Raw genomic sequence first — 13,218 nt, forward strand, 5'->3', positions numbered from 1 at the left:
CTCTGACAAATAAAATATTTAATAAAAATAAAGTAAAAATATTATAGGGGTTAAGTGGCTGACTTTGGCCCAGGTCATGATCCCAGGGTCCTGCTTCTCCCTCTCCCTCTGCCTGCCGCTCCCCCTGCTTGTGCTCGCTGTCAAATCATCTTTAAAAAATACATATTTCTTATTTTATTTTATTATGTTAGTAAAAAAATATTTTAAAAAATGTATGTGAAGTAAAATAATTGTCAGTCAAGGTTTTTCAGTTTATTTGGTGCATTTTATTTATAAATAATTTCTATGCAGAGTTGACATGTCTTTCCTAGGAAGAAGTTAAGAATTCCAATCACGTATCAATTTTTCTCTACTTTAGGTGGATTAGTAATAGAGAAACAGTGCTTTGATCCCAATTGTACACACATTGTTGTGGGACATCCACTTCGAAACGAGAAGTATTTAGCCTCAGTGGCAGCTGGGAAATGGGTGCTTCATCGCTCCTACGTGGAAGCATGCCGGACTGCTGGACACTTCGTGCTGGTATGTATTCAAACTAACATGAAGAATCATTTTTCGTTAAAAGTAATTGTCCTAATTGATTCTAGTATCTACACTAACCATTCATATAATTGAAATAACCAAATATGACCAATTAGATTATACCAATTTTACAAGGTCCAGATTAACAGAGCAAAAAAATTTAGAGATCACAGACCCAGATTCTCAGTTATATGAGTTTTATTTAATTTTAATCTGGGCTTTTTTTTCCCCCTCTTTGGAATAACATTAGAAAACTTCAGGATTACTTCATTGTAAACTTTTTATCCTTACTGCCAGCCCATTAAATATTAAATTGTTTGGGGACGTGTGGGTGGCTCAGTCAGTTAAGCATCTGCCTTTGGTTCAGGTCATGATCGCAGGGTACCGGGATCAAGTCCCGCATTGGCTCCTTGTTCGGTGGGGAGCGTGCTTCTCCCTCAGCCCCTCCCCCCTGCTCATGCTCACACTCAGCTCGCTCTCCCTCTGACAAAATCTTTTTAAAAAAGAACATTTTTTTTTTAAATATTGTCTGAAATATTTTGGTCCCTAACTAACCATCACAGTAATATCTATCATGTAGTTTTTGAAGTTTTCAATCAAGATCCCTTAGGGATATGATTTCTTTGGACAGGTAATCAAGGTGTTAACACATACCTCCACTGAGAACATGTCCTTCTGTGAAGTTCATCTTAAAATGGATGAAGCCCAATAATCTATATATTACCAATTACTAAGGTGTAGTTACCTGTATTTCTTAGAAACGTATGCAGTATTTTTCTGATTTCTAATTAAAAGCCAGATATACTTGACCCTCCTATGAAGCCAAATTAATGTACATTTCTTTCCTCTATGTTCATAAACTGATGCTTATTTAGTGCTCTGTATTTATAACAACTGAATGTATAGCTTTTAACTCTTAAATGATCGTGGACTCCTTGAGGACATATTGTAGGACCAGATCCAAAGTTTATTCTACTAATTGTCTAGGAAGAAGACTATGAATGGGGAAGTAGTTCCATACTCGATGTTTTGACTGGAATCAATGTTCAGCAACGAAGACTAGCACTTGCAGCAATGAGATGGAGGAAAAAACTCCAGCAAAGACAAGAATCAGGCATCGTTGAGGTATTAACATATATATGGTGATATGAACGGCATTCAGTGTCATGACTATTACAGATTTTAATTTTAAGAGAATATGCTTATTAACAAAATAATAATTCTACTTGTCTTTTATGCTTTGTTGATATACTTAGTTTGGGCATTCTAAATTGGGCTTAATGTTAATTCCTAATTTTAATTATGATTACAAGGAAGATATATATAATGTTGATGGCTCTATTAAAAATATATGTGTAAATGGGGTGCCTGGGTGGCTCAGGCAGTTAGGCATCCAATTCTTGATTTTAACTCAGGTCATGATCTTAGGGTGATGAGATCAAGCCCTGCCATCGGACTCCTCGCTCAGCCTGGAGTTTGCTGGAGATTCTCTCCCTCTTCCTCTGCCTCTCTCCCCACTGTGCATGTGCACACTAGTGCACATACTGTCTCTTAAATACATAAATCTTTTATTATTATTATTTTTTTAAGATTTTGTTTATTTGACAGAGAGAGACACAGCCAGAGAGGGAACACAAGCAGGGGGAGTGGGAGGGAGAAGCAGACTCCCCGCTGAACAGGGAGCCCAATGCGGGGCTCGATCCCAGGACACTGAGATCATGAGCTGAGCCGAAGGCAGATGCCTAACGACTGAGCCACCCAGGCACTCCCATAAGTCTTTTTTTTTTTTAAAGTAAAAAGACATAAAAATAATTTAAATATATGTGTAAAATGTGACCCATACTGTATTTCTTCCAAAGACTCTTCAGCATCTACCTTCAAGGGTTCTTAACATGGGATCCACAGACTCTCCCAAAGGAGTTGTAGATCACATTCAGGAAGGCTGTTTATACACTTTGGATGGGGCAGGGAATACATCCTTATTTTTACTAACCTCCAATTGAAAACATTTCCTTTTATTATAGAAGTCTAGGTAAAAATCACAGCACTATTAATAGTACTTGTGATTTTACCCCAACAGAAATAAGATATCTTTGCTTTGCATTATAATTCCAAGTATCTTGAGATACTGCTTATGTTCAATTTTTTTTCATTGAAATATAGTTGATGCACAGTGTTACATTAGTTTCAGGTATGTAACAGATTTGACAACAATTCATTATGCTCACCACAAGTGTAGCTACCATCTGTCTTTATACTTCAAAATTATAATAATCTATCCAGCCACCACTATTTATTTAATTCATTAATATAGAAGCACATCTGTCACAAATTTGTAAATATTTTATTTTTAATAAAATGGGTTTTTTTGTAATCCTTTACACTTTATGTTAAAACCAGTATTTTAAAACATTATTAATATAGCACAGAAATTACATTTCAATAAAGCTGTTTCTTTAAAAGAATTATTTAGAGAACAGATCCATAGGTTTCACTGGACTGTCAAAGGGGTCCATGGCTCACATAAAGGTTAGAAACCCAAGTTTTAAATAATCTTGTGCGATGTATTCTGAGTTCTCTCCTGTGTCCAAGCCCTTGTTAGCCTTAATTCCCTTCTTTTAGAGTAATTCCACTGGCTTTTGTTGTTATTCCCTAGTGAAATGTTTTATATTTCTAATTCACAAACATTTTCAAGAGAAATATAAGGAGGGCTTCATCTAATTTGAGAAGTTGTGCATTAAGTTCTACCCTGGATTAATTATAAGAAAAAATACAAGAAAAGGCTAAACAAAAGTCAAGTTGCTTTGTTTTCATGTTATTCATTAAAACATTTTCCTTCATTCTTCAAGTATTTATTGATGACCTACTGTGTGCCAAACACCATGGTTGTGTGTTTTCAGAATATTCTGACCAGAGACAATTACCACTGTGGCACTTGGTAAAGGTTATAAGATTATTTGTTGACATAAAACTAAATTTACAGATAAAATAATGTATTATTTGCATTTATTTCCCAAATAATTTCAACACTGATTATATTTTCATTTGTAGGGGGCATTTAGTGGGTGGAAAGTTATCTTATATGTTGACCAATCCCGAGAAGCAGGATTCAAACGCCTTCTTCAGTCAGGAGGAGCAAAGGTTTGTATTCAGTCAATTTACAGAATTTTTTACACAAATTATTTTTCAAACAAGGTTGCTATGATCAGTTCTTAATTTTCGGTACTTGGTGAGATGACAATCCTTAAGTACAGATGATACAGTTGAACTACTCTGGGAAACTGATAGCTTCTTATTTCTTATTTTTTCTTTAGGTACTACCTGGTCATTCTGTACCTTTATTTAAAGAAGCCACACATCTCTTTTCTGACTTCAATAAACTGAAACCAGATGACTCAGGGGTTAATATAGCAGAAGCTGCCACCCAAAATGTGTACTGCTTGAAAACAGAGTACATTGCTGATTATCTGATGCAGGTTTGTAAGATTTTGTCCTTGATCTCCTCATCACCAGAGATAGGCTTATATATATAGGGATGTGACCACACAGCAAAACCCTTGGCTTGTTTATTAATAGCATGTTTGGCTCCAGTTCGCTTTCATTTCATTCAGTTTCATTCTACTTTCTATAATAATGAGTACATATGTAAACATTTAGCTTGGAGTTAAATGAAGCAGGTATAAAAATCTAAGTACCTCTGGGCGCCTGGGTGGCTCAGATGGTTAAGTGACTGCCTTCGGCTCAGGTCATGATCCTGGAGTCCCGGGATCGAGTCCCACATCGGGCTCCCTGCTCAGCAGGGAGTCTGCTTCTCCCTCTGACCCTCCCCCGTCTCATGCTCTCTCTCTCTTTATCTCCTTCTCTCTCTCAAATAAATAAAATCTTAAAAAAAAATTAAAAAAAATCTAAGTACCTCTAAAAGTTTTAAAAGTGCCCTCTATAATGTTGGAATATTGCTGTTCACAAATAGCCTAAGTTTTGATTTGAATGAGCAAAGAAAAATCTTTCTGATGCCAGAACACCTAAAATGCCATCAGGAATCAGCAAGGTAGGATACATGATAATAAATGTCTCACTCCAAAGGATTTCAAACATAATGGTATAGAAATAAGGGGAAGCCAAAACTTAGCCTGCTGTGTAATTTTTACTGTTTGTGTTTGGGAGTTGCTCAGGATATATAGAAAGAATGGCTAAAACATAAACAATAAAACCTTTGTCATAAAGCGGTGGGATGTACTGATTGGAATTGGTAAGCCAATACTAACTCCTAGAAACACCTAAATCACTTTTTTTAAAAACTCAAGTTTTTTTGTTCCCTGCTTTTCTCAGGGTTGTATTGTGTGTCAGACACTAGATTTCTGGAGGAATGCAGTGGGGGGAGTGGGCTGCTCTGTATTTCTACATCTGAGCTCATTATTTCCTACCTAGCTCTCAGAAGTAGAGAAAACAGAATACTTCTGTGGGGGCAAAGCAGTAGACTAGGGAAGGGAGAGTAGTGACTTCATGTTCAAGTTCATGGTCAAGATAAGCCAAGCACAAGTAAGGCTCTTGAGATAGGCCCACCCCAGTGTTCTGACCTCAGGTTAAATGCTGAGGGGGGGGCGGGGGGGAGCATTAATTAAAAAGCTGGGTGCAGTGGCTGCAGGGATCTTGGTGATGAAAGCCTTCAACATGTCCTTAGCCATACTGTTCCAATCTGGATGGTCACCGTCTACTTCTACAAACTGGTGTCATCCCAGGATCTCCATTCATCATCCTTTCTCTTCTCTGTTGGATCTCCTGTTTCTATATCCCATGTCATCCTGATCTGCTCTCATCTGGTTGAAGGTGTTCTTATAGTACCTTCTTGAGAAAGCACATGGGAGATAAACTGAGATTTTCTTTGTGTGAAAATTCTTTTTTTCTGTGATTGCATTTCTTTTATCGTTTAGATGGGCATCAAATTCTAGGTTGGAACCTATTTTCTCCTTAGACTTTTGATTGCTTATCTCCTTGCTTCTAGTGTTGCTGTTGAGTAGTTAAAGCCATTTTGATTCATAATCTGTTATATGTAACTAATCTAGTAGGAAGCTCTTTTTGTCCCTAGTTTTCTGAAATTTCAAAATGATAGGCTATCATGAGGGTCTCTTTTTATTATACTGCACATGGTAGGCCTCTTCTGGTTTGGTAACTTGTGTCTTTCAGTTCTGGGAAATCTTGAATTATTTCAATGATGATTTTTTTTCCCTCCACTTTCTGTTCTCTCTAGTACTTCTGCTACTTGTATATTGGATCTTCTTATTTCACCACTATTTTTATAATCTTCACTTTTTGAGAGGTTCCCTCAGTTCAGTCTTCTCCTTTTATCAGCTCTTCATTTTGCGATCATGTTTTTAATAATCAGGACCTTTTTAAAAGTTTTTTGAATTTACATTTTAATTTTTTAATATCTTTTTTGCTTCATAGATGTAATACCTTCTACTGGATCTCAGAGGATTTATTGACTTTTTTTTAACTTATTTCGGTATATTCTCTATCCACTAAACTGCATTTTCCTCTTTGTTTGGGTCTTTGTCTAAGCTGATTGGAAGTACTGAGCACACAGTTGGGTCTTGGCAGTTTTGATCCGGATGCAATAGTCTTTGTGGTCTAATTGTTGGGGACTGTCGTCTGGGTTCATACTTGCATATACTTCTTGAATTGTTTCAATTGCTCCAAAGAGGAATCTTCCAGTCTGCCTGAAGGAAGAATCTGGCCTTTTTTTTTTTTTTGAGATACAATGACATATGACATTAATTTCAGATGTTCAGCATAAGAGTTGTATGTATTCATGACTATATATGCAAAATTATCACCATACATAATGAGATTTTCTTTCTTATGATAAGAACTCCCAAGATTGAGTCTCTTCCAACTTTCAAATATACCATACAATATTAACAACTACAGTCACCATGTTGTATATTACATCCTCAGGGCTTATTTTATAACTGTAAGTTTGTACCTCTTGTTCACCCTTACCCATTTCCCCCAGCCCTCACACCCTGCATCTAGCAACCCCCAGTCAGTTCTTTGTATCTATCTCATTTGGGTTTTTTTTTATTTTTTTATTTTTTTAAGATTTTATTTATTTATTTGACAGAGAGCACACGAGCAGGGGGAGTGCAAGAGGGAGAAGCAGGCTCCTTACTGAGCAGGGAGCCCGATGCGGCAGTCAATCCCAGGATCCTGGGATCATGACCTGAGCCGAAGGCAGATGCTTAACTGACTGAGCCACCCAGGCACCCGTTTTTTATATTAGGTTCCACTTGTAAGTGAAATCATCTAGTATTTGTCTTTTTCTGACTTATTTCACTTTGCATCATGCCATCAAGGTCCATCCATGTTGCTGCAGTTGGCAGGGTTTCCTTGGCTGAAATATTTTTTTATGGCTGATTAATCCATTGTGTGTGTGTGTGTGAATTTTCTTTATCCATCTGTCAGTGGACACTCAGGTTTTCATATCTTAGCTATGGTAAATAATGCTGCAGTGAACATAGGAGAGCAGATATCTTTTTGAATTAATGTTTTTATTTCTTTTGGATAAATACATAGAGGTTGGAACTGTTGAATCATAAGGTAGTTCCTTTTTTTTAAGATTGTATTTAACACAGTGTTATTAGTTTCAGGTGTGCAATATAATGATTCAACAATTGCTCAGTGCTCATCGAACTAAGTGTACTCTTAAGGTAGTTATATTTTTAATTTTTTGAGGAAAAAAAAATAATGGCTGCATCAGTTTACATTCCCACCAGAAGTACACAAGAGTTCTCGTTTCTCCATATCCTCATCAACACTTGTCTTTTTGATAACAGCTATTCCAACATGTGTTAGGTAATATCTTGTTATGATTTTGATTTGCGTTTCTTTGATGATTAGTGACGTTGAGCACCTTTTCGTATACCTGTTGACCATCTGTGTCTTTGGGGAAATGTCTATTCAGATCTCTGCCCATTTTTTAATCACATGGTTTGGGATATTAACCCCTATCCGATAGATGATTTGCAAATATTTTCTCCCTTTCTTAGGTTGCCTTTCCTTTTGCTGATGGTGTCCTTTACTATGCATGAGCTTTTTAATTTGATGTCTCCCCACATGTTAATTTTTGCTTGTGTTTCTTTTCATTTTGGTGTGAAATCCAAAAAATTTTTACCAAGACCAATGTCAGAGAGCTCATGACGTATATTTTCTTTTAGTTTTATAGTTTCATGTCTTTCATCCGAATCTTTAATCCATTTTGAGTTTATTTTTGTGTATGGTATAAGATAGTGGTCCTGTTTCAGTCTTTTGCATGTAGCTGTCTAGTTTTTCCAACACCATTTATTGAAGAAACTGTCCTTTTCCTTTTGTATGTTCTTGGCTCCTTTGTAATTGATCGAGTATGCCTGGGTTTATTTCAGGGTTTTCTGTTCTGTTCTCTTGATCTGTGTGTCTGTGTATGTGGTAGTACCATACTGTTTGGTTACCATAGTTTTGTAATACAGTTTAAAATCAGGGAGCATGATGCCTCCAGCTTTGTTCTCCTTTCTCAAGATTGCTTTGGCTAGGGGCGCCTGAGTGGCTCAGTCATTAAGCGTCTGCCTTCGGCTCAGGTCATGATCCCAGGGTCCTGGGATCGAGCCCCGCATCAGGCTCCCTGCTCCACGGGAAGCCTGCTTCTCCCTTTCCCGCTCCCTCTGCTTGTGTTCCCTCTCTCGCTGTGTCTCTCTGTCAAAAAATAAATAACTCTTAAAAAAAAAAAAAGATTGCTTTGGCTATTTGGAGTCTTTGTGATTCCATACAAACTTCAGGATTGTTAGTTCTATTTCTAGAAAAAATGCCATTGAAATTTTGATAGGGATTGCATTGAATCTGTGGGTTGCTTTGGGTAGTGTGGACATTTTAATAGTGTTAATTTTTCCAGTCCATGAGCATGGAATATCTTTCCATTTATTTGTGTCATCTTCTATTTCATCAGTGTTGCCTAGTTTTCTTTTTTTTAAGATTTTATTTATTTGACAGAGAGAGAAATAGCAAGAACAGGAACACAAGCAGGGGGAGTGGGAGAGGGAGAAGCAGGCTTCCCGCCGAGCAGGCAGCCCAATGCAAGGCTCAATCCCAGGACCTGAGCCGAAGGTAGACGCTTAAGACTGAGCCACCGAGGCGCCCCAATGTTGTCTAGTTTTCAATGTACAAGTCTTTTATCTCCTTGATTAAATTTGTCCCTATTTTATTCTTGATGCAATTGTAAATGGAATTTTCCTTTATATTTGAAATGGCTTTCTTTTAAAAAGGGTATCGTTGGGTTTTTTTTATTCTTTAGACTGTTTAGTCCATCGTGTAATTATTGATATGATTGGATTTAGGGTTTTTTTTTTTTTTTGCAGTTTTCAATTTGTCTTTGTTCCTGTGTTCTTTCTTTCTTGCCTTTTTTGTTGGAGGCAGGGTGTGTTTTGCTCTATGGATTATAATATACTTAACTTTTTATAGTCTAGCTAAAATGATATTGTGCCACTTCACATGGAATGTAGAAATCTTACACTCATATAGGTTCCTTTACTTCCCCTATCCTTTAAACCAGGGGCCAATAAACTGTAGCCCACAGGCCAAACCCTCTCCACTGCCTGTGTTACAAAGTTTTACTGGAACACAGCTCCATTCACTCATTTACATGTTCTCTCTTCTGCTTTTGCAGTGCAACACTGGGCTGAGTAATTGCAACAGAGACCATCTCTCCCACACAGCCTGAAATATTTAGTGTCCGGTCCTTCAACGTAAAGCAGGGGCCAGCAAACTTTCTGTAGACTTGTATATTTTCCCTTGTCTCTTACAGCTCCACAGAACAGTGTTCTGCCATAAAGCAAAACTTGCTTAAACGGTCCTATGTATTTTGAGGAAATTAAAAGGAAAAATACAGTCTTATATTTATCCTATCTGGTATCAGTTTTCCTTCAGCCCAAAACTTTGATTTGTAGTATAAGTCTGATGGGACCAATTCTAGTTTTCTTTTATTTGAGAGTGTCTATTTTACCATTATGCCTGAAGGATCTTTTTGTAGGGCATAGGATTTAGGGTTGATAGTGTTTTTTACTAACGACTCCACTTTCTGCTGGCCTCCGTTATTTCTGAGAAGTCAGTGGTAATTTGATTTCTTCTCCTGTATGCAGTGCAGTGTCTCATTTTTTCTTCTGGCTGTTTCATCTTTGATTTTCACCATTTATGATACTTCCAGGTGTAGTTTCTTTATATTAATCCTGCTTTTTCTGCAGAGCTTCTTCAATCTGTAAATTTCTCTCTTTCACCAAACTTGAGAAATTTTGACAATTACTTCTCCATTCTTTCCTGTCTATATGGGAATTTAATCACTCGTACCTTTTGATATTGTCCCACAGGTCCCTCCCTCAGGTCCTTCAGGCCATATTTACTTTCTGTGTTTTCTGATTGACTAATTCCTATTTATTACTTCACTGATTTTTTTTCCTGTTATTTTCATTCTAAAGGCTCTTACAGGAGATTTTCTTATTTAGATATTAAATTTTTTTATATCTAGAATCAGCTCTTTTTTATGGTTTCTATTTTTCTACTTTTTCATTTCACTCATTTCAAGGATAAGAGCTGCTTTGGTATCATTGTCTACTATTTCCAACATCGGGGTCATGAGCAAGACTGCTTTTATTTTGAGGTAATCGGTAGCTTTACATGCAATTGTAAGAAATAATAGTTTCCCCCAGGGGATGATATCTTGCAACAATATAAGACAGTATTACAGCCAGGATATTGACCTGATGCAATCCAAACTTATTCCGATTTCCCCACTTTTTTTTAAGATTTTATTTATTTGAGAGAGAGAGAATGAGAGAGAGCACGAGAGGGAAGAGGGTCAGAGGGAGAAGCAGACTCCCTGCTGAGCAGGAAGCCCGATGTGGGACTCGATCCCAGGACTCTGGGATCATGACCTGAGCCGAAGGCAGTCGCCTAACCAACTGAGCCACCCAGGCGCCCCCAATTTCCCCACTTCTGCTTCATGTGTCTGCCACCACAGTCAAGATACAGAACAATCTATCGCTACAGCAATCATTCATTTTGCCTTTTTTTTTTTTTAACTACACCCACCTCCTTCCCTTCATTCTCTTCTCCCAGCGGTCTCTTACACCTGTCAACCACTAATCTGTTGTCAGTGTCTTTAAATCTTAAATGGAATCAATATAGTGTGTAATCTTTTCGGATTGGCTTTTTTTTTTTTTTTTTAAGATTTCATCTATTTATTTGACAGAGAGAGAGCAGGAACACAAGCAGGGGGAGTGGGAGAGAGAGAAGCAGGCCTCCCGTTGAGCAGGGAGCCTGATGTGGGATTCGATCCCGGGACTCCAGGATCATGACCTGAGCCGGAGGCAGACACTTAACGACTGAGCCACCCAGGCGCCCCGGCTTTTTTTTTTAGCAAGATTCCCTTCGGAATCATTCAGGTGTTGCTTGTATCAGTGATTTTATTACTTTTTATTGAACATTTGAGATCTACAGCTTAACCATTAGCCTATTGAAGGACATCTGGGTTGTTTCTACTTTGGGGCTATTATGACTAAAGCTGCTATGAACATTTTTTGCACATATTTTATGTGGAAATAAGATTTCATTGCATTGGGATAAATTCCTAAGTGTGTTTCCAGAGTGGTCATATTTTACATTCCTACCACTGTTATAAGTGATCGTTTTTCTGTATCCTTATTGGCATTTGTCACTTTTTTTTAGCCATTTCAGTTGGTATGTAGTAATCTCTCATTGTGGTTTTAATTTGCAGTTCCATAATGGCTAGTCAAGAGTGAATGCCTTTGGTGTGCTTCATAAATGTCATGAGGTGTGAGGTTTTCACAGAAGGTGTGAAGTTTAGGTCACTCAGAATGTCCAATTGCTCCACCGTAAAAGAACTGTCCTCCACTTAGTTGCTTTTACACCTTGGTCAAAATTCAGTTTGGCATATGTTGGGGGTCTATTGATCTAGGTCTTTCCCTCTGCAATAGCATCTTTCTTCTTATATCTGATATTAGGTAGCGATTCCTCTTTACTCTTCTTTTTCAAGATCCTTTTAGCTTTTCTAGGGCCTATACCTTTTAAGTTTTTAAATAAGCTTATCTATATGCCTATGAAAACATCTTGCTACGATTTTGATAGGAATCACATTAAACCTACAGATCAATTTAAGTGAATTGACATCTTCACTATGTTCAGTCTTTCAGTCCATGAATACAGCATATTTAAGTCGTCTTTGATTTCCTTCATGAACATTTTGTAATTTTCAATACATATAAGTTTTAGATCTTTATTGGGTTTTTGGATTCTGATTGTTTTTTCTTGAGAATGGGTCATGTTCTTCAGATGTGGAGTAATTTGCATGCGTCTAAGTTGTAAAAACTAGATTCTGTTACGTTCCTTAGGGAATGCCATTCTGTTTGCTTACCAGGCACCTCTTGCAGTGAGTGCGGGATCAAAGCTTTAGCCTTACTTGAGCCGCCTCTGCGCATCCATGGTGAGAGGGCAAAGATTTGGGCAGATTTCATACCCGAGTGTGAGGCTTCCCCTGCTCCCTCCTGGGATTTCCCACCTCATTTTCCAGTGGCTGTGGTTTCAGGCCATTACTACATGTTTTCTGTTGTGACTTGGCCCTCATAATACCGACTTCTCCTTACAACAAAAACAAAAATGAAGAGAAATTCACTCCCTACCCAGTGTCAACCCCTTTGGTATTTGCCTGATCTCATTTCCTCTCCAGTGTCTTGGGGTAGTTGCTTTTAACATATTTGGGTCGGAAGTTGTCATCCAGGGAAGAGTTGAATCAAAAGGCACTTACTCAGTATTTTATGGTGATGCATTTTCATGTTTTCCAGTCTGCCATCTTGCTAGAAAATTTTTATCACACTTTTAATGAGGGAAAGGTCGTTTTGGGTTGGAATATGGTTGTGAGGAAGAGAATTTTAAGGGTTTTAGAGGCAATGTATGAATTTTGGCTTTAACTCCTGCTAGTTATATGTTATTTAACCTTTTTTTATCTTATCTGTAAAATAAAAAAACACCTACCTCACATGTTTAAATATTTTTAAAAATCGACACTAAGTATAAGGTGTCACTTCTTAACCATACCTTTTTACAAATGAAACCATTATCAAGATCTGAGCTGGCCCCATTCCACCTGAGCTATAAATCTATTTTTCTGATAAAAGGTGAGATTTTGTCACACAGGTTCTGTTCCCTAAATGTGATAAGTGCTAAGTAGCATACCTTAAAAGACAAATCTCAAGTTTTTTCTGGTTCAAAAGCACAGTCAAGGAAAAATGAACAGTGTTTTTCCCTTTTATAGGAATCCCCTCCTCAAGTAGAAAATTACTGTCTGCCAGAAGCGATTTCATTTCTTCCGAATAATAAGGAACCTGGGCCTGGATTATCACAGAAGAGGAAAGCTCCTACAGAGAAAAATAAAATCAAACGACCTAGAGTAAACTAATCATGTTTACTCTTTAGTCACCAAACATTAGTATTTTAATTATAAAGCCTGAATGTTACTGTCTTGGATTTGCATAGTAATTTAAAGACAAGCGGCTGTAGAAGAATTCAGCTTCAGAGTATAATGATGACCTTGCTTGTAGTTAGTTTTTAACACCTGAAATTTTAACCACTGAAATATTAACTTTTACCTGAAATAACAAA

At 37.3% G+C, this 13,218-nt stretch overlaps 1 protein-coding gene across 1 annotated transcript; it reads left to right on the forward strand.

The window, feature by feature from the left end:
• The first annotated feature begins 464 nt into the window (after positions 1-464).
• LOC148164444 (DNA topoisomerase 2-binding protein 1-like) lies at positions 465-13,176 on the forward strand. Its single transcript, XM_088022892.1, has 5 exons — positions 465-522; positions 1,510-1,647; positions 3,574-3,663; positions 3,837-3,998; positions 12,872-13,176. Exons 2-5 carry the CDS (start codon positions 1,597-1,599, stop codon positions 13,013-13,015), a joined length of 447 nt encoding a protein of 148 aa, XP_087879018.1. The 5' UTR covers positions 465-522; positions 1,510-1,596; the 3' UTR covers positions 13,016-13,176.
• Positions 13,177-13,218: the final 42 nt, after the last annotated feature.

This window comes from Eumetopias jubatus, unplaced genomic scaffold (assembly GCF_037043125.1).
Source record: "Eumetopias jubatus isolate StellerSeaLion01/CBP00866 unplaced genomic scaffold, mEumJub1_p1.0 scaffold_4, whole genome shotgun sequence".
NCBI classification, from domain to species: Eukaryota; Metazoa; Chordata; class Mammalia; order Carnivora; family Otariidae; genus Eumetopias; species Eumetopias jubatus.